The 27,982-nt window shown below is 30.4% G+C and overlaps 1 protein-coding gene across 1 annotated transcript in view; it reads right to left on the reverse strand.

Moving 5' to 3' along the window:
- LOC108912242 (serine/arginine repetitive matrix protein 1-like) overlaps positions 1–27,982 on the reverse strand; it is a 208,775-nt gene that overhangs the window by 127,261 nt on the left and 53,532 nt on the right. The window contains exon 2 of the mRNA XM_018717428.1: positions 18,815–18,938. Coding sequence (XP_018572944.1) covers positions 18,815–18,904 — 90 coding nt within the window. The 5' untranslated portion in view covers positions 18,905–18,938. The remainder of the gene's footprint in view (positions 1–18,814; positions 18,939–27,982) is intronic.

Consider the following 27,982-nt stretch of genomic DNA (forward strand, 5'->3'; position numbering starts at 1 on the left):
GATATTTTGGGAACATTCGACAGCCAACGAACCTATTAACAAATATCTATATGAAAGCTTCCCGTATGTACAGTTTTACCTACTGCTAGATTCAGTGGAGACTTCTCTCGTACTGAATCTTTGAAGCTACTGTATTATGCTTATGTCATATGTAATTTAGACTATACATATATAGTTTGCAGACGCCGTCATCAATTATTATTATTATTATTATTATTATTATTATTAATTTAATAATCAGCCGGATTGTGTTTGTGGGTGTTTTTTTTTTTTCATCAGTACCTACTATTTGGATAGATACTCGGATAGATATATACAGGGTGTCCCGAAATTAGGGAGCAATATTTCTACAGGGTTTTCTACGTCGAAAAAGATCACTTTTTCTTTATATAAACGTGGGTCCAAAAACTCAAAAATGCAACATTTTACGAATGTATAGAGCTAGCAGATATTCATAATACCCATTTCTGGTCAGATGAAAATCCACGGCGCACAAATTTTCAAAATAGATCTGCAATAAATGTGTGAACAGGAATTTTAGGAGACCAGCTACTTGGACCAATTCAGTTTCCCGTTTGTCTGAATGCAGAAGGATACTTAAACTTTCTGCAAAATAATATAAGAGAACTATTGGCTTAACGTTACACTATCAACAAGATGGGGCACCACCTCACTTTACCCATAATATCATAAATTGGTTAAACGATCATTTTCCTGACAGGCGGATAGGTAGAATTTGAATAACTATAACAGATTATTCATTTGGCATCGCATCAAATCAGACAAAATAATTTTGAAGTTTTGAGGTCTTCGCGGGCAATTCGAACTAAAAAATATATTCAGCAAAATGGAAATCTTTTTGAGCATTTGCTATAAAAATTGCTATTGAAATAGTGTAGTTTTCAATTATTTTTATTAGTTTATTTTATTACTATTTAATAATTTCAATTGTTTTTTTTTTGTCAAATAATTATTTACAAAAAAAATAATAAATTTCTGTGAAAATAACAATTCGCAAAATGTAAATAACTGAACTGTCAATGCAAATGACGCTAAATGCGTTTTTGTTTTTCACAACCCGCTACGATAGAAAATATTGGCAATTTCGATTCCCGGTGATTAACACATAATATTATTTTAAAACGGATTTTACACAAAAATGCAACATTCTCCCAATGTGAACCAAGAGTACCTTTTTTACTAAAAAACTCTGAAATTTCATACATTTGAGTGAAAAGTTAAAAAAGTCAAAGCATAAAAAAGTTATGGTAAATTTTACCTGCCTCCCCCACAGTGTTGGAACGTATGTGATGAAAATTTGTAAATTTCGTCTTAGTAGCGGATTGAGCACATAATAGTTAAGCTAGTTACCAAATTTCACAAATATATCTCAACTTGTTTCGGACTTATTTAGAAAAAAACCATTATCAGAGTGGCCCCTTTAAGTGTCTATAACTTCCTTAGGAACATAGAACACCCTATAGAAATATTGCCCCCTAATTTCGGGACACCCTGTATATTTCTTATTATCTATGGAGTTGTTTATTTACATATCTAGACATTAGATATCAAAGAGTAATTAGTAATTTTGTATTCAGTTTTAGCCTATCATTTTTTAGTGTTGCTATAAACGAACATAAGAATATTGAAAAGATAGAAGATATTTTGGAAAGATTTTTTCTACTTATTTTTGATGTTTGAAAATTAATTTACGGAATACGTTATGAAAAATTCGTTTTCAAATAAATGGTAAGGCAGAAAAGATTATAAAATAAGTCGTATAATGAAACTTCCTAAATACGCATAATGAGAATTTCTTTGGTTCCTGTGAGCAAAAATAATTATTTTTTCCAAAATTTGATACACTAGTTTTTTAAGCTAGCTGATCTAGGAATCACTTATCACTTATTGTCGGAACATATTTAGAAACTAACCTATAGTGTTCCTATTAATTACGGTATTGTTCTTGTTACCTTTACTCATATCAAATTGTATGCATAAATCTTTATCCTTTATCTTTTCTGATATCTACTCGACTTTGACTGCTTAATTATGAACTGAGCAAAAAAAATGTCTCGTGTGTCTAGTATTTCTTCCGCAAATTAAATTCAATTTACATTCACTTCTTGTAAAAATAATTGACATATTTTTCTTTGTCAGCACAAGGTCTTTTGGGTTTAAATATGATCCTAATGAAAGCGATACTAAAAGAAAAAAATGAATAAAAAAACTACTAAATGGTTGTTCAACATTTATATAAAATGTCTGTATAAGAGTTAAAATTCACATATTCGTCAATAAAAAAAAATTAAATGAAATTCTCACAGAATCAAATAAAAACATAAGGGAAATAAAATTACCCTATATTAATTCAGTCAAACAATGTTCTTTGATACAAAACATTGTAGTACACAAAAGATATCTAACCTCTTAATTAAATTCTTAATTAATAATAATTATCTAAAATAAAAGTGATATATCCAAATATTATCAATGAAGAAAACATATAGGTACATGACATATTGAAATCATTAAATAATGTAATATTCCAAAGAAAAATTATTGTTATTCTAACATCACTCAATTATTTTTCAATAAGAAAGTTGTTCCTGTAATTTCAAAGTTTAAAGTGGAATCACCCTGTACATTTTTTTTTGTTTTTTCCTGTTTAAAAAAGTCCATTGTCTCAATCATTTGCAAGCTTGAAAGCTCCACTGCTTTCATAACTCGAAGATAATACACGACAATTACATTGTTCGGTTTAGTTATCTACGACAACATTGCAACTATTTATACATAAAGTAGCGCAGATCGTTAAGTAAGTCAATAAAGTACCTCACGAAGTCCTGTCTGAGGATATTTATGTCTCTGATGTGTTATCCGTGTTTATCGGAGTATTGTTCTCACGGTACGTTACTTTCAACTGGAATTCTATTGAAACAGAAAGTAAACCGATTAGTACGGTACAACAACATAAATTTCGATCAAGTTTTACACAAACTTCATCATTTTGGAGTTCATAGGGATCTTCTATCGCGATTCGAGGTGTTTATCAGTAACATAACTTTTAGTGAAGAAACTTATATTCTTCTCTACATCTTGTTCTTAGTAGTGTGCCTCAGGGATCTATTTTGGGACAGGTATTGTCTTTAGTGTTTAGTTTCTAACTTGCCATATAAACTCGCTAGTTTATTTCTACGTTGATGATGCAAAGCTCTAAGCTAATCCTCACATGGACTCTAAACAATTTTGTAAGATGGTACAAGGATTAGATGCTGCCTTGATCTACGAAGTGTGACAATTAAGTAACAAGACTATTATTGCCGCGCTTGTGGTAAACCTGCGACCTTGAAACTCCCTTTCCCCTTTCCCGGCATCCTTCCCTTTCCCTTGATATTTTTACCATCGCTCTAGCTTGTTTAGTTGGCCTGCTGTGTTGTATGTAGTAGACGTGTGTTGGTGGTGCTCGTCACGAAAATGGAGAAGCAAAATCTAGAGCAACGCGTCGCGATAAAATTTTGCGCCAGATTGGGCGAAACAACTTCGGAAACGTACGCTAAAATCGTAAAAGTGCATGGTGATAGTGCTCTCAGACGTGCCCAGGTGTTTCGATGGCATAAAGAGTTTAAGGAGGGGCGTGAAAGCGTGGAAGACCAGGCGCGGAGCGGGAGACCAGTCGAGGTGCGGACTGACCCGAATGTGCAGCGAGTGTGCGCCCGAATCCGTGAAGATCGGCGTTTAACAGTTCGAATTTTAGCCTCGGAACTGGGTATGAACCGTGAAACAGTCATACAAATTTTAGCCGACGATTTAGGGATGAAAAAGTTGTGTGCGAAGATGGTTCCAAAGAACCTTTCTGAGGAGCAAAAGTGACATCGAATGACCGTCGCAGAAGACTGTTTGGAGCAAGTGGAAAACAATCCCACGCTGCTTGATCGAGTTATTACAGACGATGAGAGCTGTTTTTTCCAATACGACCCGGAAACCAAACGCCAAAGCTCACAATGGTTGTCTCCGCACTTCCCCCGTCCGAAAAAAGCTCGCATGAGCAAGTCGAAGGTGAAAACAATGATCATTACCTTTTTTGATAGCCGTGGGATCGTCCACAAAGAATTTGTTCCACCGGGGCAAACCGTAAATCAAGTCTACTATCGCGAAGTATTCGAAAGATTGCGAAAACGAATCAACAGGGTACGCCCAGACATCGCAAACAACTGGATCCTTCATCACGACAACGTGCCGTACCACACTGCCCTCAGCGTGTCCCAGTATTTGGCCTCTAAAGGGATCACCGTGTTGCAACAGCCGCCTTATTCGCCTGATATGTCACCCTGTGACTTTTTTCTGTTCCCTAGTACAAAATCGGTGGTCAAAGGAACCCATTTTGAGTCGGTTACGGACATCCAAGAGACCATAACGAGGGTACTCGCGGACATCCCAGTCGAAGCGTTCCAGAAATGTTACGAAGCGTGGAAAACGCGCTGGAATCGTTGTATAGCTGCCCAAGGGGACTACTTTGAAGGGGATGGCAGAGTTGTAGAATAATTTCTAAATATACGGTTTTTATGGGATCAGTCTCATTACTTAATTGTCACAACCTCGTAGGTGATAACAATCCTCTACTTCAATATTGTCTTGAAAATACTTATTGTAATAAGCTACTCCTTACAACGATCTCGGTGTTGCCATAAAAAAACAGAAAAATTAGATTTCGCGAGTTCTGTGTAGTGTAACAACCTCTTGAGGCACCATAACATACTCAGGAACTCAAGTCCATCCATTGCTGAGCCGCCTGTCTCATGTTGGGAAAAATGCAAATAGAGATGCCAATTTATAACGTTCATAAACAGAAAACTTCGTGGAGATTTAATTATAAGGCACAGAGCCCTAGAGAATATACTTGGCTGGGATATCTACAACACTTTTATCCTAAATGAGTAAATTGTACCGTACGTTTAGAATAAAATCCCCAACTTTTACTCATCATAAACTCAAATCAATTATTCAAATATTTATAATCCCCAGAATTTACATTTATCCAAGATTAGTCTATCGATCGATCAACTGTGCTAATACGAACAGAATGTAACACTTGTAGTTCACATTCCGATAAACCGCGCCCGCGTTCCAGATCGCCTTTTTGCCAGAATATAAGGATTCTGTGGTGATTTACGGTACCCACACATGCAAATAACGCAACAATGGTCTCGGATAAATGTTAACATGCGTCTAAATGCGATATAAAAGTGAGTATGCGGAATGTGGAACAATACAAGTTTATGAGGATCAAGACTCATTGCGGTGGCGTCTTGCATCCCACACATGGGCGTAGTAGATTGCACCGCGTGAAAGAGGGGTTTAAGAAAAAAGAAAATAAAATGAAAGGTGTGGAAATAGACGAGCACTGTTTCGCTTTAGCTATGCGTGATGTTGACGAATACACACCTGTACCTATCAGAGCTTTAATGGATAGTTTGATATAATAAAACATATGTTATAATATTAGCTCTCGATGCGAGATAAGAAAGATATTAAGTTAATTTAAAAAATAATAATAATCTTCAACTCCTCAGACAAGACTCCCAACTGCTGATATTGCGGGAAAGAACTACTCTATGGACTATATGCCCGAATTAGTATTGAAGTATACTACGCTAATAATAATGATGTCTAATTAAATATAATTAACACAAAAACATACAGGGTGTATCACGAAGAGGGCCCAGGATTATACAAAAAGTAGTCAGAATTGAAATCTGAAAATTTGTATACAGGGGTTTATCAAACAGGAAGTTATACCGGAAGTTAATATCAGCTCTGTTATTTCAAATCAACTCAAAAATTTCAAATGGTACACCCTGTATATTATTACATTAATGGATGCAGAATTAAATTTACTTTATAATGATACTATAGTTCTCTATATCAAAAGTTAACAGGTCTTGTGTAAATTAGAAATTATTGATTTCAACACAGAAAAATGTAATTTTAAAGTAAATTTAATTGTGCATCCATTAATGTAATAATATACAGGATGTATCATTTGAAATATTTGAGTAAATTCAAGTTCAACGTCACAATATTGGCCACACGTTTTTAAACACTCTGTATGAATTTTTGCAAATTTGACATAAACTGGTTGAATTCCATTGCTTTTAAATTATCCATGTCAAATTTCATTAATAAATAAAGCTAAATGTCGGAGATATTCTGTTTTCAAGAATTACTTGCATCCCTCAATTTTTTTCGTAAATTGATAATAAAACTGTCACATTTTGGCCTATAGTACTTTATATGAAATTAGTCTAGATTTTACCGTGGAACTAAAAAATGCAAAAATATACAGGGTGTTCCATTTGAAATACCAGAGTTCAAGATGACTTCCGGTATAACCGGAAGTGCGAGAAAGTTGACACTATTTTCATTGAATAGATCTTTTTGATAAACGCCTGTATACAAATTTTCAGATTTCAATTTTGACTACTTTTTGAGATAATCCTACTGGGCCCTCTTCGTGATACACCCTGTATATATTTTATAATTAATTTGAAATACCTTTAAAATAGAGTAAAAATGCCTAAACATGATCTCCAAAGCATTCTATTACTTAATTATAATCTTCAAATTTTTGCTTGAGAGTGAACATTTTACAAATATTTAATCATGACGAATCGTATACACATAGTGTAATGGTAAAGTCATAGGTCAAACTTTGTGGATATACAGGATGATTTTTTTAATTTTCATTAAATTTATTTTAGCTATGCCTCTCAAACCACTTCAGAAAATTAATTAATTTTTGATATACACCATACTCCACTGAAGACCAACAGACTTTTGAAGTTTCTGAATTGATATTTTCACCGTGTACATTTCTCTACTCTTTTATGAAAGTACATAAACCTGTGATAAAAGCCATGCTCAACTTTTAACTTCGGTAACATATTTTTTCATATCGCATATTGCAAGCAATAACAAAAATAAAACATTTGACTTTTTGTCTAATTTTCCTCGATTTCTGAACTAATGAATTTCGGGCAAGACATTTTTTTAATAAGTTTTTCAATAATATTTTAGGGAAGAGAACGGTTCGAGTTGATTGATAATAATATCATGAAATATCACTGTAATTTTATTCACAAAATTGTAAAAGTTCATTTATTCACTTGTCACATCAGAAAAATGACTCATGTATATTTTTACGAAGGAAAAGTTTTTTAATTTTAAATTACTGATTTAATGATAGTTTCTGCAATAGGTTAAATTTTTTAAATGTCCTGTGAAATGGAAAATGACACTTCTCATAACCCACGAAATCGGCAAAACTTTTTTAAAACTCTTCATGGAATAAATAAGACTCAATCACTAAAAGATTGTCTAACATTAAATTTAACGGATTAGTCAAAGGACGAAATCCTGTTGTTACATTGAAATAATGTAGGACTAAAATGGACACAATGATTACAATGCATAGGTACATATCTACACTTCCAGACATAGGAACATTGTATAAAATTATACAATAAATCGTTAGAAAGTATACTGCATGAAGTACAAAATTTTTATAAGGTATATCTTAAATGTCAGAAACTATAAGTGTTTTAGTTCGTTCCTCGATCGTTCTTGAAATTAAGAAAAATGCTATCTGTAATCTCACCTTCATAGTTGCTTACATATAGCAAACTATTTGATCTCAATATAAAAATTATTGGAATTATGACGGTCATATGTGTCAAATAGTGAATTTATTTTGTTTATTCTACATGAATCGTTAGGCACTTACCACATATTGATCTTTAATATCGGAAGGCTGGCAACCAGTAATACATCCATCCAACTTTCAACTACATTTAGCACGCTTAATCTTCCCTAATGAGCATGTTACTAAATTGCAATACTGCATATACTACTAAACTTAAGTATAATTTCATTAAAAGTTATAATAACTTAGTGCTTTTGTTTAACTATCCAGAGTATCCCATTTAAGATTCAATCTCCCATAGCTTTGGTAATATAAGTAATATTAAAAAGCGTGTCAAATAAAAGTTACGTTAAATATTCTTCACATTTAAAATTATTGACGGACGGGTGATTGTGGTAAAAAAAATATTTAATAAATTATTAAATTAATTATTAAAATTCTCTACTCTAGACATTTATAATGGGCAAGTTATTTATATATATTTTTTAATGTCTAGAAATAATCTAGAATGAAAATATTAGAAATCTCTTAGAAGGTGTTAGTAAATCATTGTTAAAGTTAGTCACGTAAAATAAATGTTTTAAATTGACGGTTAAATTCGTGACGTCATTTAATACGGTCGAGAATCGAAAAGACAGCATGAACATAGTAAGTAACTAGGTTCTAGAGACAGCCAAATTCACTTTGCTTCAAGTCTCCCAACGATTGCGTTTCTTTAGATAAGTTCCGTCTAGTTGGTATGGAAATTGTAAACTGCAAACGGCCGAAGAGCAGGTTGTGTTCTCGGGCGCACTAAATGACATCACAGTGCCTTCTTGATCACTTGCACATCTTGACAAAGTTTAAATTTTTATGTGATTTTAAACATCTATAATTAATTTTTATCATTAAAGAATTTTTTTTACTAATGTTAGTTGTTGTCGGTTATAGATTAAAAATTTATGCAATTATAAAAAAAACTAAATTTTCATAGAAGGTGCCTATTTTATTTATTTCCCGACTGTGGCATAAACAAACCAACTTGAAACATGGTATAAATATAGATTAATATTAACATTGTCAGGTGTACTATTTTTTATAGCTTCTATCTATAGCAGTCTTAAGTCTATTTGAAAATTGAATATAAAGTCGTTTCTTATTTTTTACTTCATGCCTATTATATTCATGTCAGTTATAAAAATAATAGACGACCTTTCATTGAGTTAAACATATTCTAGCTTGCAATATAAAATGCAGTAAAAGCAAAAAATACTAACATTGTACGAGTACTTTGTTCATACTTCATAAATATATTTTTTTGTATTTCACGTCAAGTTTATTCAAATGCAAATATTAATTAGACATCTTTTATCTAGATGTCAACCATACCATAAAACAAGTTACTTATAACTATAACACTTGATTGATAACACGTTAAATGGGTCACGCTATATTTCAGCAACAATAACAATAATAACAAGTAACTTGTTACTGTAATAACCACTATAAAAAACATATCCGCTCGATAAATTGCACCGGAGGTAATTTTCGATGCAACTGGAACCTTGAAACGTTAAGGTTGTATTAATTAATGGGATAATTTACCAATTAACTGTTCATATGTAGAACTGACTTAAGAATAAGTGCGATTGCTTAACAATAAGCGTTGGTAATGATATGTCTCTGATTAATAGTAATTTCGGAATCAAAGCAAATTATAATGTCATATGATTTGCCTTATCTAGATTGTAGGCATGTAATAATTTAAGGAAATACATGTACATACATTTGTTGTTTTTTTTTGGCTAAAATATAGAGAAGATTGTTAAAAGTAACACTTATTTTGATTGGGTTTGCATCTTTTAGCAAATATCAAAGTTTATAAACATTATTGAATATTGAATGTCTACCAGTAGGTACTGATCAATTAACTATAATTTCTCCACAATCACCTTATAATCGGATTTTTATTCACACATGAACCGTCTAAAGAGATACTTTATCCACTAGTGGAATAAAGTAACTTTATTTCACCAATAGAATAATGAAAAAATAATAAACCTACAATAAATCAAATTAAATAATTAATAATAAACATCATACCAGTGGTTATAATAAAACCTACCACGTTTCATTGAGTACTAGAAAGAAATATCAAGTCGTGTGAATATTTTTTAAATAAATTCTAATAATTCTGACTCCACAAATACGATTGTGGTGTGATATGGATAAGACGTTGTATTGCATTCATGTTTTAATTGCCGTTTATCCATTTAAGAATATTAAACGCTACTTAAAATACCTATACAATAAATAAGTAACTATTATACAATGTTCAGTGAATCTATACAAAAATTAATACGTACTGTAATCGTATTATAATTTTTATTTAAATCTTATATATCGATTTAAAGCGAGAATTTTTAAACTATGCCGACTGTATGTTTAAACATTTATTTTGTATACTACTCGTGTATAAATAATAATTGAATATCTCCAAACATGGTCTGTATACCTACACGACTGCATGTGTGTAAGTAATAAACAGTTACCGCTTATTTATATTGTCTTTTTGCATTCTCTTTCTCAAAGATAGATACCAAACAAAGCACAAAAAATCAACCAAATTACTAGTTTGAAATGTTTTCGTAATGACGAGTTATAAGTAACAGTAACAATAGTTGAAAGGAAAGTTATAGATCTATTCTTTAAATTAAGCTCTATCCAAAATAATTAATTACAAATTTCAAGTTTATATTATAAAGAATGGTTTTCATATGATTGTCTTGCTTATACAACATTAAAGCTGTTATTTTTTGCGTATGGAAATCTATAGAAAGAATAATTATGTACTGATTTGAAGTTTGGAACAGTTGTTCGTTGGATTATAAACGAAAAAGCCTTTAATGAACCAAGGGTCAAATGCCATCGATTTTGGAAATACAGGGCGCTGAAGTTTAAAAAAATTAATACAATTTTTTAAATGTCTCTGAAGAAGTTTGGTCTAGTCTAGATTAATTAAACTTTCACTAATTATCTGATTAAAATAAAAATTAACTGAACTAATACACAAATCTGTCGATCAGTGGCGGAGATAACTGGAAGGCACTGTCATCAAGAACCTCAAAACTTAATCAGTTAAAGCATTCGCCCAAGTTTCTTCAATCTACATCAAGAATCTTCAGAGATATTACGATGAATGTGATGTTTTTAAAAACTGTTTCATTTTTCCCCAATTTAGATTTTTTTTCAGAAACAGTAAAAATAGAAGAGATCATGTACTGATTTCCTGATTGTGATAATCAAACTTGCCAATAAGACTTAGGCAAAGAGCAAACATTTTTCTTAACATTTTTTTGTTAGTAGTTTCATACCCCGCCGCTGAACAAGCTAATGTGACCTCAAACAACAGCGCGCTTTAGCTTCAGTGCATACGTATTTGGGAACTGCGGTATGCATTGTTGTCACATCTAATTTAAAGGAAAGTAGGTACATATATTAATAAGCATTTTTTAACCTTTCATCATCCCGTTCTATCATGCCAGGTGTGAATTCAACTAGTAGTAGTGACTTTTCAGAGGCAAAGCGGAGGCTAACTCCGTTGCCTTTTTAAGCGTTCGGAACAAGATCGAATTCTACTTAAATTTAAACAGTTCACTGTTTAATTTTGTTGCTGTTTTGTACACTTTCGATTAATTTAGTATGTCATGCACCTTGCACCGATTAGCTGCTTAAGTAGCTAAGAAAAAAGTAGAAACATTTCGTATTTCATATACATTTTTTTAAATATTATTATTATCTGTTTTAACTTTCGTAAATTCGTCTTTACTACCTTACGTAGTGATAGCAGTTCAACTAAACTATATAGGTCAATGTCGGGGGGTCGTTAACACTGAGATTTACAAATTAAATAAATACGCTGCTTTAAAGAAATAATAACACGCATATAATTATTTGTAAAAACTTGAAACTACTTTATGAAAATATTTCGTACCAATCAGATTAGTAAGTATTTTTATTTATTTTTTTATTACGTACGTGTTTTAGAAATACAAAAATAATTATCTGTTTTGGTAAATTATTTTCCATTCTAACTTCGCAGAATGTAGGTTGATTTAAAAACGTATCAACTGGCGGCCTAGAAAAGATTCAAAGTGCATTTTAATAGTATATTACGTAATAAGTGTTGTAAAAAGCATTTTACCTACGACCACTACTGTAAATACTTAAAAACACACCGTCTGCGATCAATGTAAAATTCCTATTACGGACGGTAAAAAAATCGCACAGTTTTCCTAGCAACCGCCTAGCAACGGTCAATACAATAGGTACTGTTTGTATTGACCGTCGTTAGGCGGTTGCTAGGAAAACTGTACGATTTTTTACCAAGCTGTGCGATTTTTTTACCGTACGACGTAATAGGAATCTTGCATTGATCGCAGACGGTGTGTTTTTAAGTATTTACAATAGTGGTCGTAGGTAAAGTATAGTACGTAATACGTGGTGTAATGCAATTACGCAATCATAGATTTACACACTCGTCGCTACGCGGCGTCGTGCGTAACTTTTCCATTCGTGCGTAAAATGCTTTTTACAACACTTATTACGTAATATACTATTACGCACGAATGGAAAAGTTCTATGAGTGCGTAATTGCATTATACCACCTATTACGTACTATACTTTACCTACGACCACCACTGTAAATACTTAAAAACACACCGTCTGCGATCAATGCAAGATACCTATTACGTCGTACGGTAAAAAAAATCGCACAGCTTGGTAAAAAAATCGTAGTTTTCCTAGCGACCGTTTAGCAACGGTCAATACAAACAGTATTGTATTGGCCGTTGCTAAACAGTTGCTAGGAAAACTACGATTATTTTACCGTACGTAATAGGAATCTTACATTGATCGCAGACGGTGTGTTTTTAAGTATTTACATTAGTGGTCGTAGGTAAAAAGCATTATAATTCGACTATTTATTTAAAAATCGATTCAAAAGAAAGATTTTCATATTCACTCGTATCCAGGGAATATATTTAGAAATTAGATAAACAAGGTCATACAACTTATTGTAATAGCTGTGGAAAATATTTAAATAGATACTTAACTACCGTAAATGGTTAAGTCCGGTACTTGCCGATAATTCTACATTCTTTTAAAGTGCGTAGAGTAATATGCAATATATTATAATAAAAAAACATAATTGCTATATTAATAATTCGGTATATGATTCTGGTCATGAACGAAATGAGCACGATTTGCTATTTATTTCATAGCATTAATTATTGCAAATTTTCTACGAATACTTCTTTAGAAAAAAACAACTTACTATATTCATTTAACTAATGCCATGTTTATTATGCCACGATGGGTAAAGGTCAGTTCTAGGAGTGGCAACCTTTCAACCTGCCAACGCCAGGCACGATTCGGTTTTGTTTTGATCAGTGTCATTGCCATGTTTGTATGGCGTGAATGTAATCAAAATGCACGGTGAGCAAAAAACTAAAATGTACTTTTGGACACAGAAACTTTTTACTTTATTATACAAGGTATTAAATTAGTTCAAAATATGATTCTTTTTATATTTTTTATATATAATTTTGATCTATTAATATTTATAATTCTATTCGAAAGAAAACCTGATCAAACAATCCTAATGGTAAATTAAAATGTGGAAACAAAAAGATCTTTCTGTAGTAGCTGTTTTTTATTTGTTGGTCTTTATCACAGGTGAAGTTAGAACAACAATGGTACAATATATTTTTTTGAATGATTAGAGCTATTGAAAAGATACTGTTGGTGTAAGTAAATGCTAGTTGGGGCATGTAGCCTGCAACACTTCAGTCACGTCAGAAAGCAAATAATACAGTTAGGTTGGGTTGGGTATACTCGAAAGTCAAAGTGACTGGAAGCAATTAAATTAAACACATATTTGAAAACTAAATTTCTTGAAACAAAATAGGCTGATTGACATGAAGTTAAGGTTACTTAAAGTTAAAGAAAATGGTAGCTTCTTTCCGGCAACTTTATTTTTTTGATAGACTGGTCAATTCAAATATAAATCTTTCCTGGTTATATCTACAAGAAATTCACCAAATTTAACTTCAGCTTCAATATTTTCAATATTTTTTGGGACTCGCTTCACTCAAATATCAAAGTTAAATTTTCATGGGTCATGTTATTGTCACCACCTGCAATAAAGTAAAGAAGAGAATACTGTTTGGTTCTGATGGAAAACAGAAGATTATTAATTTGATCTAATTTAAGTTACGAAACTAAGAGACTTGTTTGTGGTCATGCAGAACTAATTTGTGTCATAGTTCTGGTCTGGTCTATCATATCATCTGGTTTGTGTTTTACTGTGTTAAAAAAGAAAAAGAAAACACCAAAAACAAAAAGGAAGTAGATTCTAAAGGCTATTTCTAGACTTTTGATTCCCTACAAAATTTTTGGTCTTGAAAATTACTAAAATATTTTCATCTTATCACATCTACACCCTCTGTCTATACAAGGTCTGTTCAGAAATTAACTGAACTCTTTGAATTACGCGCTAATGAAGGTATTTAGTGACATGTGCTTGGATTGTTGACCTCTCATTTAGTTCTCGTGATATTGTCATTTGAGCGCAACGTGCTTAAGTGTTAGTGACAATTTTTTGAAATGTGCAATTTTCTGAAACAACCATCAAACGTAAAATTCTTCTCAAAACCTTAGCTGTTAAAATAGATTAAAAATATATAACAGTACTTTATGCAAATTGTATTATTCTTCAAAATGAAATAATGTATGTGTAGGAAGGGATTATCTGTTTATACATACATACAAAGCATCCGACCACATCTAAAACGTCGTTGAAAGGTCATTGATATGTAAAAGTTGCGGCAAATTAATATTTTTGCATATCAGAATTCAATCGTTTAGTAAAAAAACATATATTCTTGTCATCTCGTTCTTCAATAATAGTCCAAGAGAATTAAGCTCAAAACCTTCGAGATATGGCTGTTGCTTGACGTAAATTAAATATTAGTAAAAATCGGTCGAAATTAATATAAACAATGAAAATATAAGGTTGCGCCAAGAAAAAAAGTTGTGCTATTTGCAGAAAAAATTAAAAACTGCAAAAATACTCAAAAATCACGTGTTTTTCCTAACATTTTCCAATATAACTTCTTAAATATGCAGTTTACAGAAAAAACTATTACTGCTGAAATTGTTTGTTATGAAATTTGCTATAAGACACAATTGTTTTGAGACCTGCGTATTCAATATTTTTGTTGCTAGAAAGCCAAAACAGCGTAAGAAAGTGATGAAAATCGAGGTAATTTTGAAGCGTTCAACTGATAGGTAAGAAATTGTCCAATTCTACTATAAATGTACATGTAAGTACTTTAAAGGATTACAAAACGAAATTCCAAAACCCGATCGAAATCGGTCTGATAGTTTTGGTATGAGACAATTTGTTACTAAATTTCAGCGCGAAATGTCGTTATTTTTTTGCGTCAGTGCTGGGGTTAAAGTTAGGCATTTTAATTGGCGCTGATTTTTTTACACATACTTGGACTCTTTAACTATCATATAGAATCGTTATAATATTAATTTTCTTTTTTTTAATAATTTTTGGAGCGATTTTAAAAATTCGAAAAATTTTAACTTTATAANCTCAAAAAAGTATTAACATCTTATGTTCACTTGCAATAAAACGGTGTAATAATTGTTACACCTTCAATATAATCGTATATAAAAATACGATGTTCTTTAAAAAGCATGTTTGCTATAATCCAGGAGCAACTCTACATACGATTAATATGTTTATTTTAAACTGTATAAGCAAAATTGTAACTGTTGTTACGATAATATTTAGGTTAAATTTCTATACAAAATAGATACGATAAAAATACTTTTTCAAAAACTGAATATATTTTTCAAAATAAATTGGAATACATGGTTTTAGCTGAAAAAGAAGGCACTCTTATATAGAAAAGTAATCTTTACTAATTTTTACTAAAAATTGAGATACGATGTTCTTATTTGCGAACGTCGATATTTGAAAATCGTGATAAACATCAAATTTAAAACAGGGAATAAATTTAAATAGACAATATAGGTGCTTCATATAATTTTCATAAGTATTTATATAAGGAAAGCACTGAACTCTAATACAGGGTGTATTATAAGCAATGGATCATAAGTACTTGAAAATTGATATGTTATATACAAATTTGCATTTATTAAAATGGTTGAAACTTGTATGGTTTTATTAAAATGGTTGACCTGTGGTTGAAAAAGTCATATTGTTAAAGGTCATTTTTTTTTGTTTATTTTGTAGAGGTACTTTTTATGTGCGAAACGTTGAAAATTGTCTGAATAATAAATATTATGTGGTGTTAGTAACATGCATCTAGGATCAAATAGTTTAATAACTTTTTACTGCTTTACTGACCAATGAAACATTAATATTCTTAATAATACATATAAAATTAGCTAATTATGTCTTTATTACACTGAAAATATTTCATAGTGCTTTGATCACTTGCTAAGTTACGGAACTATTTGACAATCCTTTTTGACACTAATTTGTAATTTGATTTTTACGTTATTTGAAGTGTCACGCTTTGGCGAAGAATTTTCTTTTAATAAATAAAAACATTGGATTATTCCTATTTTTTCTTAAAATGCTTCATAATTTAATTATAAATTCCTCAAGCACCTTGTTCTTGGGAAGGTGTATTCGGAAACAGATTAAATTTTCTCGTCCATTTTATAAATACTGTTGGGTTATGATAAATGATAATATTCAACACAAGTTATTTTAATAGAAAACGTAAAATATGCTATACAGAACTTAGATACTGTTGTTATTCTATGTAATAAAGGTAAAGAGAAAACAGATTTAAAATCAGTAGCATCTTGTTCGTAACATGATCATTACCTAATAGCACACAAAAGAAAGGAAAAAATATCCTGTAAATCTAAAATTAGCTTTCTTTCCATATTTGCAAGGTTTTCTCTTCAGCTGCACATCTGAATATGAAATTATCATTAATGTAGAAAATTAATAGTTTTTCCTTTTATATTTCATATATAGAGAGCGGACAATGTGTGACTTTAACCTGAAGAATAGGTCAAATTTTGGTAGAGATGTGTACGCGTTCAAAAATGTATTGTGTATAAACTATGCAAAATATAATTATTATGTATAGCAAATATATCGTATTATCCTCGCGAAGATTTGTACCCTTTATTTAAAATCCATAAATCATGTGAACAGGTTAAATAACGAGAAAATAATTAAGTTAATTTAGTTCTAAAGAAATGAAATGACACTAGCGCCCATCTCTAGTCCATCCATCGACATCGGTTGCGTTTATCGAATTCCTATTGGTCAGAATTCAAACTGCAGCCCTGTTATGAATGGAGCGTGAGTTGGACTATTGTATCATGTGCGTCGCCTGAGGCTATTCGTTACATTGACTCCTAATTTCCAATTAAAAGAACGACACTATTTTTAACCGACCTTAATTTAATAAATATGTATTATACAATTTCTGATTTTCTAAATATTTTACAACGCCTAAAAATGTATGTACCGTGAAATTTTCGTGAATTATCACGTAAATTTCCGATGCATACCCGACACGCCACTGCGCCATGGGTAATGTATCTAGGTTTATGAATGACATATCTATGTTCAAGGTTAAAGTCACAAATTGTCCGCTCTCTGTTCATATATTATTTTATAGTGAACTAAAAATATTTTTACATACATTAGTAGAAGCGTTTTTCCTGTGAATCAGTTACACTCCGTACTTTATAAATTTAACCATAAACATCACAAACTCTCAATCATCAACAATCATTCATTTAAACGAAAGTTACAAGCAAAAATTCAATTGCTTAATTGGGGTACAAATATATAGATTGGAGGGATTCAAAGCCGTTATATGTATTTTAAAATTTTATTCAAATATACCAGGTTTTATATAAAAACGTAGTGGTCAAAAAGTAAATTATTATAAATTGAACACTGTACTGTTCTGTATATTTTTACATAATTAAATTCGCTTTAAAATTCCGAGTATGGTATAAATAATATATACATTAGTTAGATATATTTCATAAATTGTTCTATTTTTCGAAATTCCTTGAATTATTATTCATTGAAATAACAAAACTAGGCTAGATGTAATTAAGTAAGGGTACTACATTTAAAAAATTCGAGAAAATATAGTTTGAATGGCATGTTTATAGAAATCATCTTGTATAAAATAATAGGTCTCTCACAGCGTTTGGCTAAATCTGTTAGTTGTCACTGTTACCATTTGAAAATTATTACAAATATTACAAAAAGACAAACAAAATAATGAGCATAATTTTTCAACAAATTCAAATATGTAAAACTATAATTATACATTCATTAATAATGGTACACATCTTCAGGAAAAATTGCTGACGTCAAATTACAAAAAGTGAACTGAATATTGCAAAACGGTCATATATGTCATCTTAAAAATCACGAGTATGAAATTTTCAAGAGAATCCCTCCACAGATATTTAAAATTTAACCAAAAATCGAAAATATTTATTTGACTGTCCCTTTTAGAAAGAAAAGGGGCAATATTCGATTAAGACATTTAGTTCAGATGTCACGATTCAGTTCGTCAGTAATATTCCGTTAAGATATGTACAATTATTAATGAATCATTCTATATACACAGTTCCACTTGATACTTGAACATGATTTATTTCTTGAGCACCACGCTAATATACCTCATCCTGTATATTTCAAAATAATTTTCAAATATAGATTTTTGAATCTCCTCCAATTTTTAGTTGATTTTTTTATATCTCTATCAACAAAAAGGGGAAAACTATTGAAGTTTTATTGGTGAATCTTACTAGCGAACCATCTTAAATATCCTAATAAGAGGTTAATTAAAACAAAATAAGCGTTTAGTGAATACAAAAATGTAGTAAAAAATTAAATACGAAATACGAAACTGAATTAATAAGTCTATAAATCTATATGGAACCTATATTTAATCTATAATCTATAGTTAATCTATATTTAACCCCTGTTCACGGGTTAAAGGTTTGGTCCAGCTACTGGACGTAGGCATCTTAACTCACCAATTCCAATCCTGCTGGAGGCGCCGCTTCGTAATGTCGGACAGATGTGAGGCGATGGTCGGACGGCAACAGGCTCGCTACTTCCGTCATTTTCGATTTAACTCATCGCCCACTTAGATTCCACCTGTAAGAAGAAATAAATCATGTAGATGCATGGCGCTTCATCCTCGATTGGGAAAATTTACTACGACGCGGTGATTTATAGCAGTTGCTTTAGAAAGGGGAAAATTAAAATTTTCACACCTTATTGCCTTTATAATCGAGCCCGATACAAAAATTATACAGTGAATACCACAAATATGTGTCAAACCACATATTTAATTTAATTCATCAAAAGACACAAATTTTGTCTAATATTCTTTTCTGACACTCGCATTTTTCTCTTGTAGTTTGCATTCATTAAGGTTACGCTAACTTTTATGAAAATATTGTTAACTTATCAAAGCGTTATTTTTTAATATTATATTATTTTCTCTTTGTTACCAATAAAAACCGAAATAAACATCAGGGCGGCTCTAGGGGTTCTGCTAGCGATTCCGCCACCACATAGCTTAGCCTGAGAACAACAAGCGCAGATCAGGAACGCTAAGGAAGTACAATATAATTATGTACTGGTGATTACAAAGTAGATATGCAGACCACGGCATACGAACCTGAAAACCCATCGTACCACACCATAACTTCATAGTAGGTAACCATAGGTGTAGGTACGTATTAAAAAGTTACAAGGTGGTGGAGGTGAAGATTCCAAAAAAAAAATGTATATTTAAATAATATATTATACACCAATAAACCAGGATATATACCGGCTAAGAAGTCAATTCACGCCGTTTTAAACCTGTGAAAAAATATTGCCTAGCGGTACGACATTAAGAGCACTATATTTTATAGTGGTTGTTAAATTATATAATTTTTATTTCAGGAGCCTGGGATCAAGGATACTCCCAACCTTTCTGGGACACCCTGCGTAATAAAATTTGTATCTACAAAAACATATGAAAGGAGATGTTTGGAAGTAAAAAAGAAATGATAATATCATTTAATTTTTACATTCCATTCTAAACAAAATTATGTATAATGCACATGTTGAAAGAACGTATTTCCTTGCCATTATTATTCCGAACTATTTAAATAATAATAACTTCTGTCATGCTAATATAGATATTTCTTCATTTAATCAACAAATAAAAAATAACGTAGGTCGACAACAGTTTCAAGTGAAGGTCGTTTTCTATTATACAAATAAACAAACATCATAAGTAGTAAGAATATGTACAATATTCACAGAATTGATTTCGCAACGATTTGTTTAGATACTATAAAATTGTTTATTCTTGTAGAACAAAGTTTTCCAGACATTTTCAAAAATCATGATACATATTTCTAGGCAGGTATATTGGGATCATCTATATAGCTCTTGCGATTTACCTTTAATAGCACAATTTATACTAATAATTACAATTTGACATTTGCGTGTAAAGTCAGTAGCGTCACTAAGAAAGTTGGTAATAACACTAAATATAAATCAACTAGAACCTCATTTTGTTGCAAGTAAAAGGTGGATTGAAGCATATACTATATTTGTATCTTTAAAATGGCTATTATAGTAGTCTCACGAAACAAGCCAAACAGCGATACGACTTAATGGATTTCCCAACCCTGCACCCCAGTTACGCACAGAAATGTCAAACTATACTACTAATAAAAGTAATATCTTCACAATTAAAACACAACAACACGAACATTTTGATATATCGCAAGTAAATTTAAAACATTATTTGTTTTTCTGTTTTCCAGTTTTCCTTAAAAAAGAAAATTCGGAACACTATTTGTATTATACACACATGTATTATTTATACAAACATTTTTTGTAAAAACTAAAAAAAAATGGCATTTATTACATCACGTGACATTTGAAGTCATCGAAGCCTACTTATTATTATTTTATAACGATTTTACTATTTAAAATTTGATTGTGCCACTGGATTCTATACCTCTTTAAATTTAGTTTGCACCAAATATCGTGAAAAAATATTCCCTAAATTAAATTATTCTGTTTTATCATTTCTATTTTCCTTAAACGGAAGAAGCAATATATGAAATCATAAATAAAATAATTAAACACAAAATGTTCACTACGACTTGTAGAGAATATTTTGAAGTTTTTAAAATCCTGCTTGGATTTTCTGTACGATCATTGTTTCCCGAGTAATCGATTGCCAAAATCAAAAATGATTTATTTTTTTTGCTTTTTTCGTTGATAATCAGCGACAAATCATCGTACAGGGCTCCAGGACAACTCAAATTGAAGAGAATTAAATTATCTAAAAGAGCTTTATGGTGATATTAGGTACTATAGGCCTAAACACTTCAAGCTTCAATTTCCTTTTTTTGATTATCTCTGCGGCCATTTCCCTCCAAGTTACAGCTCTTCGAAAATCACCCAAAATTTTGAGATTTTTTTAATATCCCTTAATTTCTGTGCCTAGTGTAGATATATTCAAATGTTTTTGTGACAATCAATTAAATGGGCCAATAAATAGGTTTGTTCGCACAGCAAAATCGGGAACAATTGATTAAAAGTTTGGTGTTCACACACCTAAATTTAAACGTTTCTGCATTCTGAATAATTCGCAGAAATATACAATTTGAAGCCTGCACAATGCCTGTTATCCATTTTAACATTATATTTACCATTATCAAATATCTGTAAATAACATTTTAATTTGTATTAGAAATGACGATACCCTCAAAGGGAATAGGCAGAAAATACACTATTATAAAACCAAAACTAACATAAAGATCTGCTACTTGTCGTAAATCAAAATCAGCTTTGAAGATCAATCAAATCAAATTCAAAATTTTATGACACACTTTCGTGAAACATATTTCAATTTCAGTTTCTGCACAATCTTTTTGGGTTTTTTCTCTTCATCTTGCCATCACATATTAATGCTTCCAAAGTTAACATTGTAAACAATATATGTGACAGTAAACAATACGTTTTAGGTTTGGCGTTCGGAATTAATTTTACGGTGTTTACAGATTTCAACTATGATGTCATACCCGTTTAAAGCGAATACTTCCCCAAGTTTACTGATCTGAAAGTAGCACCTCTTCAGTCCAAAATGCAGTAACATCCGCATATATTTTGTTTTTATAATTACTTTATTAACAAAATTTTAACATTTTCAAATAAACTTTATATAAATGTAGTTTACATCGTAAGAGAAGAATTAAATCGCTTCCTCTTTATTGAAGTATTTAATATTTGAAGATAACATGCACGAACTGAATTTAAATGCATACTGCGTTATGCAACAGACAGAATTTATGGCGTGTGCTCAGTCCTTTATTTATTTTTCCTTGTGTAAGCAAGCGCAGAGAATTTAAAAAATTTTGGAATGGAATCTTAACTGGAAAAGTATTCTTTGAATAAATATTGCTTCATTAAGTTCCTAGAAACCCAAGACTGAAATAACGAAAGCTTTTACGTTGAACATAACAAATGATCATAGTTTATATTTCATTGGTTCTCCATGTTAAAGAACACGTAATTATTTGTTTACAATTTTGCAAAACATTTGCAACTAACATTTTTTAGAAACTGAGAGAAAAAAACAAAATAACTTTGTATGAACATATTTTCAATTATGTTTATGAAACAGCAAGAGAACTGAATTAAGACTATTATAATACGCAGTTTTTTAGACTATAACCTTATAAAATAAAACAAACAGTTACTTTAACTCTCGCTTAATATAGTTGTCTAGCTGCAAGCATAAAATAGTTTTTCAGTCTTAACTTAGGTCTAACATTGCAGTTTGTTATCATTAACATATCGTATGCCTATATCATAATAGGTCAAAAATATAGTTTTTAAAATAAGTACATACAATATTATGTGACATAACTATAATACTTAGCTAAATTTTAATTAATTGATGAACAGAAATTAAATGAATTCTGAATTAATGAAAAGACATGTATTGTCACGGACAAACAATTGGAACTGTAAATAATAATTTATATCCTTCATAAATGACGTGTTACTTAATTATTATTTGTACAAAAATGCTTTGTAACTATAACGCTTTTAACTATAATACGTAGATACCTATAGTGAAATGAATTGTTAAAAATGTTACACTGGAACTAAGAGTGGTTCATACTTATCCATACTCGTATGGGATTGAATTATTTACATCACTGTGACACGCATTGGTTATTAAAGCACTATAGGGCAATAAAAGTGTTTTATGGGCTAGCAAATCAAAGTAATTAAATGCATATACACGGTTTGGAATACACATACATATTGAGATCTCGAAAGCTATGAGATATAGGCTAGTGATTACAGGATTTTAAAAGGAACTATGACTTTCAAGATATTTTATTACATGAATCGTTCAAAAGGTCATTTTAGATGAAAAAACCGAGAAGTGCTATTAAATTAGAGGGTGGAAATTGGAGATAGGGATGAAAATTCACCCCTTTCAGTTTTTTAATTGTAGTTCGAAAACGAAGCAAAATTTCGTTATAGTTCATAAGAAAAATTATTAAGAGAATTGAATTTTTCATCGAGATGGCTTATTTAAAAAATTTTAAAGGAAAATTTTATACAAAAAATCGTTAATAAACAATTTAAAAAATAGCAAAAAATAAGATTTTTTCTTTTTTTCTACTTTATCGAATCTATTTTTTTTTAGTATAAGTGATGCGTTTTCAAAAGTGTTTGGACTAATATTGACTGACTGAGTTATAACCGGTCAAACATAAATATTTTTTAGATTTTCGTCGTTTTTAACATAATAATGATTATAATTCTTATTATTTTTACAACAAATTGATTCTTTACTCAATAAAAATTATTTTAAAAGTTTTATTTGTTAATAGATAATAAATAAAGATTTTCACAACTTAAAGTCAAAATAGTAAAAAAATCAAAAAATTTTATTTTTTGCTTTCTTNATCAAATCAAATTCAAAATTTTATGACACACTTTCGTGAAACATATTTCAATTTCAGTTTCTGCACAATCTTTTTGGGTTTTTTCTCTTCATCTTGCCATCACATATTAATGCTTCCAAAGTTAACATTGTAAACAATATATGTGACAGTAAACAATACGTTTTAGGTTTGGCGTTCGGAATTAATTTTACGGTGTTTACAGATTTCAACTATGATGTCATACCCGTTTAAAGCGAATACTTCCCCAAGTTTACTGATCTGAAAGTAGCACCTCTTCAGTCCAAAATGCAGTAACATCCGCATATATTTTGTTTTTATAATTACTTTATTAACAAAATTTTAACATTTTCAAATAAACTTTATATAAATGTAGTTTACATCGTAAGAGAAGAATTAAATCGCTTCCTCTTTATTGAAGTATTTAATATTTGAAGATAACATGCACGAACTGAATTTAAATGCATACTGCGTTATGCAACAGACAGAATTTATGGCGTGTGCTCAGTCCTTTATTTATTTTTCCTTGTGTAAGCAAGTGCAGAGAATTTAAAAAATTTTGGAATGGAATCTTAACTGGAAAAGTATTCTTTGAATAAATATTGCTTCATTAAGTTCCTAGAAACCCAAGACTGAAATAACGAAAGCTTTTACGTTGAACATAACAAATGATCATAGTTTATATTTCATTGGTTCTCCATGTTAAAGAACACGTAATTATTTGTTTACAATTTTGCAAAACATTTGCAACTAACATTTTTTAGAAACTGAGAGAAAAAAACAAAATAACTTTGTATGAACATATTTTCAATTATGTTTATGAAACAGCAAGAGAACTGAATTAAGACTATTATAATACGCAGTTTTTTAGACTATAACCTTATAAAATAAAACAAACAGTTACTTTAACTCTCGCTTAATATAGTTGTCTAGCTGCAAGCATAAAATAGTTTTTCAGTCTTAACTTAGGTCTAACATTGCAGTTTGTTATCATTAACATATCGTATGCCTATATCATAATAGGTCAAAAATATAGTTTTTAAAATAAGTACATACAATATTATGTGACATAACTATAATACTTAGCTAAATTTTAATTAATTGATGAACAGAAATTAAATGAATTCTGAATTAATGAAAAGACATGTATTGTCACGGACAAACAATTGGAACTGTAAATAATAATTTATATCCTTCATAAATGACGTGTTACTTAATTATTATTTGTACAAAAATGCTTTGTAACTATAACGCTTTTAACTATAATACGTAGATACCTATAGTGAAATGAATTGTTAAAAATGTTACACTGGAACTAAGAGTGGTTCATACTTATCCATACTCGTATGGGATTGAATTATTTACATCACTGTGACACGCATTGGTTATTAAAGCACTATAGGGCAATAAAAGTGTTTTATGGGCTAGCAAATCAAAGTAATTAAATGCATATACACGGTTTGGAATACACATACATATTGAGATCTCGAAAGCTATGAGATTTAGGCTAGTGATTATAGGATTTTAAAAGGAACTATGACTTTCAAGATATTTTATTACATGAATCGTTCAAAAGGTCATTTTAGATGAAAAAACCGAGAAGTGCTATTAAATTAGAGGGTGGAAATTGGAGATAGGGATGAAAATTCACCCCTTTCAGTTTTTTAATTGTAGTTCGAAAACGAAGCAAAATTTCGTTATAGTTCATAAGAAAAATTATTAAGAGAATTGAATTTTTCATCGAGATGGCTTATTTAAAAAATTTTAAAGGAAAATTTTATACAAAAAATCGTTAATAAACAATTTAAAAAATAGCAAAAAATAAGATTTTTTCTTTTTTTCTACTTTATCGAATCTATTTTTTTTTAGTATAAGTGATGCGTTTTCAAAAGTGTTTGGACTAATATTGACTGACTGAGTTATAACCGGTCAAACATAAATATTTTTTAGATTTTCGTCGTTTTTAACATAATAATGATTATAATTCTTATTATTTTTACAACAAATTGATTCTTTACTCAATAAAAATTATTTTAAAAGTTTTATTTGTTAATAGATAATAAATAAAGATTTTCACAACTTAAAGTCAAAATAGTAAAAAAATCAAAAAATTTTATTTTTTGCTTTTTTAAATTGTTTATTAACGATTTTTTGCATAAAATTTTTCTTTTAAATTTTTTAAATAAGTCATTTCGATGGGAAATTCAATTCTCCACAAAATTTTCCCTATGAACTATCCAGAAATTTTGCTTCATTTTTGTGCTATATTTAAAAAATTGCAAAAGTGTATTTTCACCACTATCTTCAATTTCAACCTTCTAATTTAATAGCACCTCGCGGTTTTTTCAATTTTAATTACACTTCGAACAAGTCACGTGATGAAAAAATAAGGAAAAAAAACATATTTTTACCTCGTACTTTGTACTCCTAGTGAACATACAGAAAATCGCGTACAATACATCACACCCTGCAGAATGCCTTTAGGAAACTATTATCACATGCATAAATCACAATTATTGAGTAAAATTTGCTGAACAAAACAGGAAATTTTTAAATGTGAAAAATTAAAGGAAGTTGCACTAGCTTAGCACTTCTTCACTTCTTGAATGGATCTATTTGTTCTATCACTGTATTACTAAAAGTGCGATTTCTTGTCTATAAAACGCCAGCCTTGTGATCCAGTGATCCAAGAGAGTCAGTAAAAACAAACATAAATAAAAACATTATTTATTAGCAGTATGTTTATAATTTTATAAAGAGTTTATAGCTATTATTACCGTACACTAATTCCAGTTTTTCATGTTTACTTCCAATTTAATGGTTCTTATGTAGCAACAAAAGTTTATTTTTTATTAATGACACTGATTATTTTATTTTGGATCGGGTATTTTCCATGCTTATATTCATATTAGTATGTATTATCTATATTTGTTTAATATGATTCATATTTAATTTTGTTTTTAGGCTTCACTAGAAACTCACATCTTATAAAAAAGCCTGATATTTGATTTAGTTTAGTAATTATGTATCTTCTTCTATATCTTTAATAAAGTGCTACTGAAATTTATACCAATAATGTAGTTCCTACTCAGCTACTTACATTTTGCATATGAATTATTATGAGTTGCAACAAAAAAGGTTGGAAAAACAAATTATTTAAAACTTCTTTCCCAGATTTAAATTGCGTTTACTAAAAATCTTAACCAGAAACGTAAAACCTAAAGAATTTCAATTCTAAAAATGATCACTTTACATCTACTAATATTAAACATTAATTCTTTTGTTCGTCGTTTGTCTAAAACCTTGACATTTTAAGTTCATTGTATGTAAAAACGACACGTTTTTCTCAAATGATAATTGATGTTCTAACATAGGATGTGAGGAAAAATAAGGAAAAATTTTCTTTTTTCAAAATGTCTCGAAAACCCAAACAGCTAGGGACATTCTGAGGTTTCCATTGAGCTAGTAACAAAATGGTCTAAAATTTTCAACTGTAACCGTTTTTCTATTTCCAATGTAGTTTTTAAGATTCTAATACATGCTTTACCAAAATAGTCCACTCTACAACACCACAGATGCAGCTCTTTGTTTATTTTTTAGTAAAATAGCAGTTGGAGGCGACTGTTATCTATTTATCTCAAAAATGGTGCTCTATTATGAGTCAATTTTGAACTTGGAAAAAAATCAGAGTAAAAAATAACTGTAGTGCACAAAATTAAATTTCAACTATTTTTTGTTATTGTAATTGAAAGGAACGTTTCCTTTTATTAATTTGTAACACCCTGTATCGTTACATGCGACAGAAAATTCGAAATTAGAAGAGACCGATTACAATTACAAAAGACATGTCAGTGTTTAATATAATCCTCTCGTTTCTTTCCAGATACACCCATGACGCCAAATTATCATAAATAAACCGAGAAACGCCAGGTCGACTCAATTTCTCATCGCCATTTATAGCAAATCAAGGAGGCTGTAAGGACCAGCAGATCGACTCTTGCCATGACCGGTTGAGTCACCGTCACCGCCAATTCCCGCAGTATATTTGTAGGTAATTTTAACCTCGATAAACAGCTAAACACAGTTTTGCGTTTATACAATTTAACGCTAATTGTATGATTTTCTGTGGTCATTTGTTCTACTGACCCGATATTTTTACGCTTTGATCTAAAGCAATGATAAACCGGTGATTACAAGGTA

This window comes from Anoplophora glabripennis, unplaced genomic scaffold (genome assembly GCF_000390285.2).
Source record: "Anoplophora glabripennis isolate ALB-LARVAE unplaced genomic scaffold, Agla_2.0 scaffold617, whole genome shotgun sequence".
NCBI classification, from domain to species: Eukaryota; Metazoa; Arthropoda; class Insecta; order Coleoptera; family Cerambycidae; genus Anoplophora; species Anoplophora glabripennis.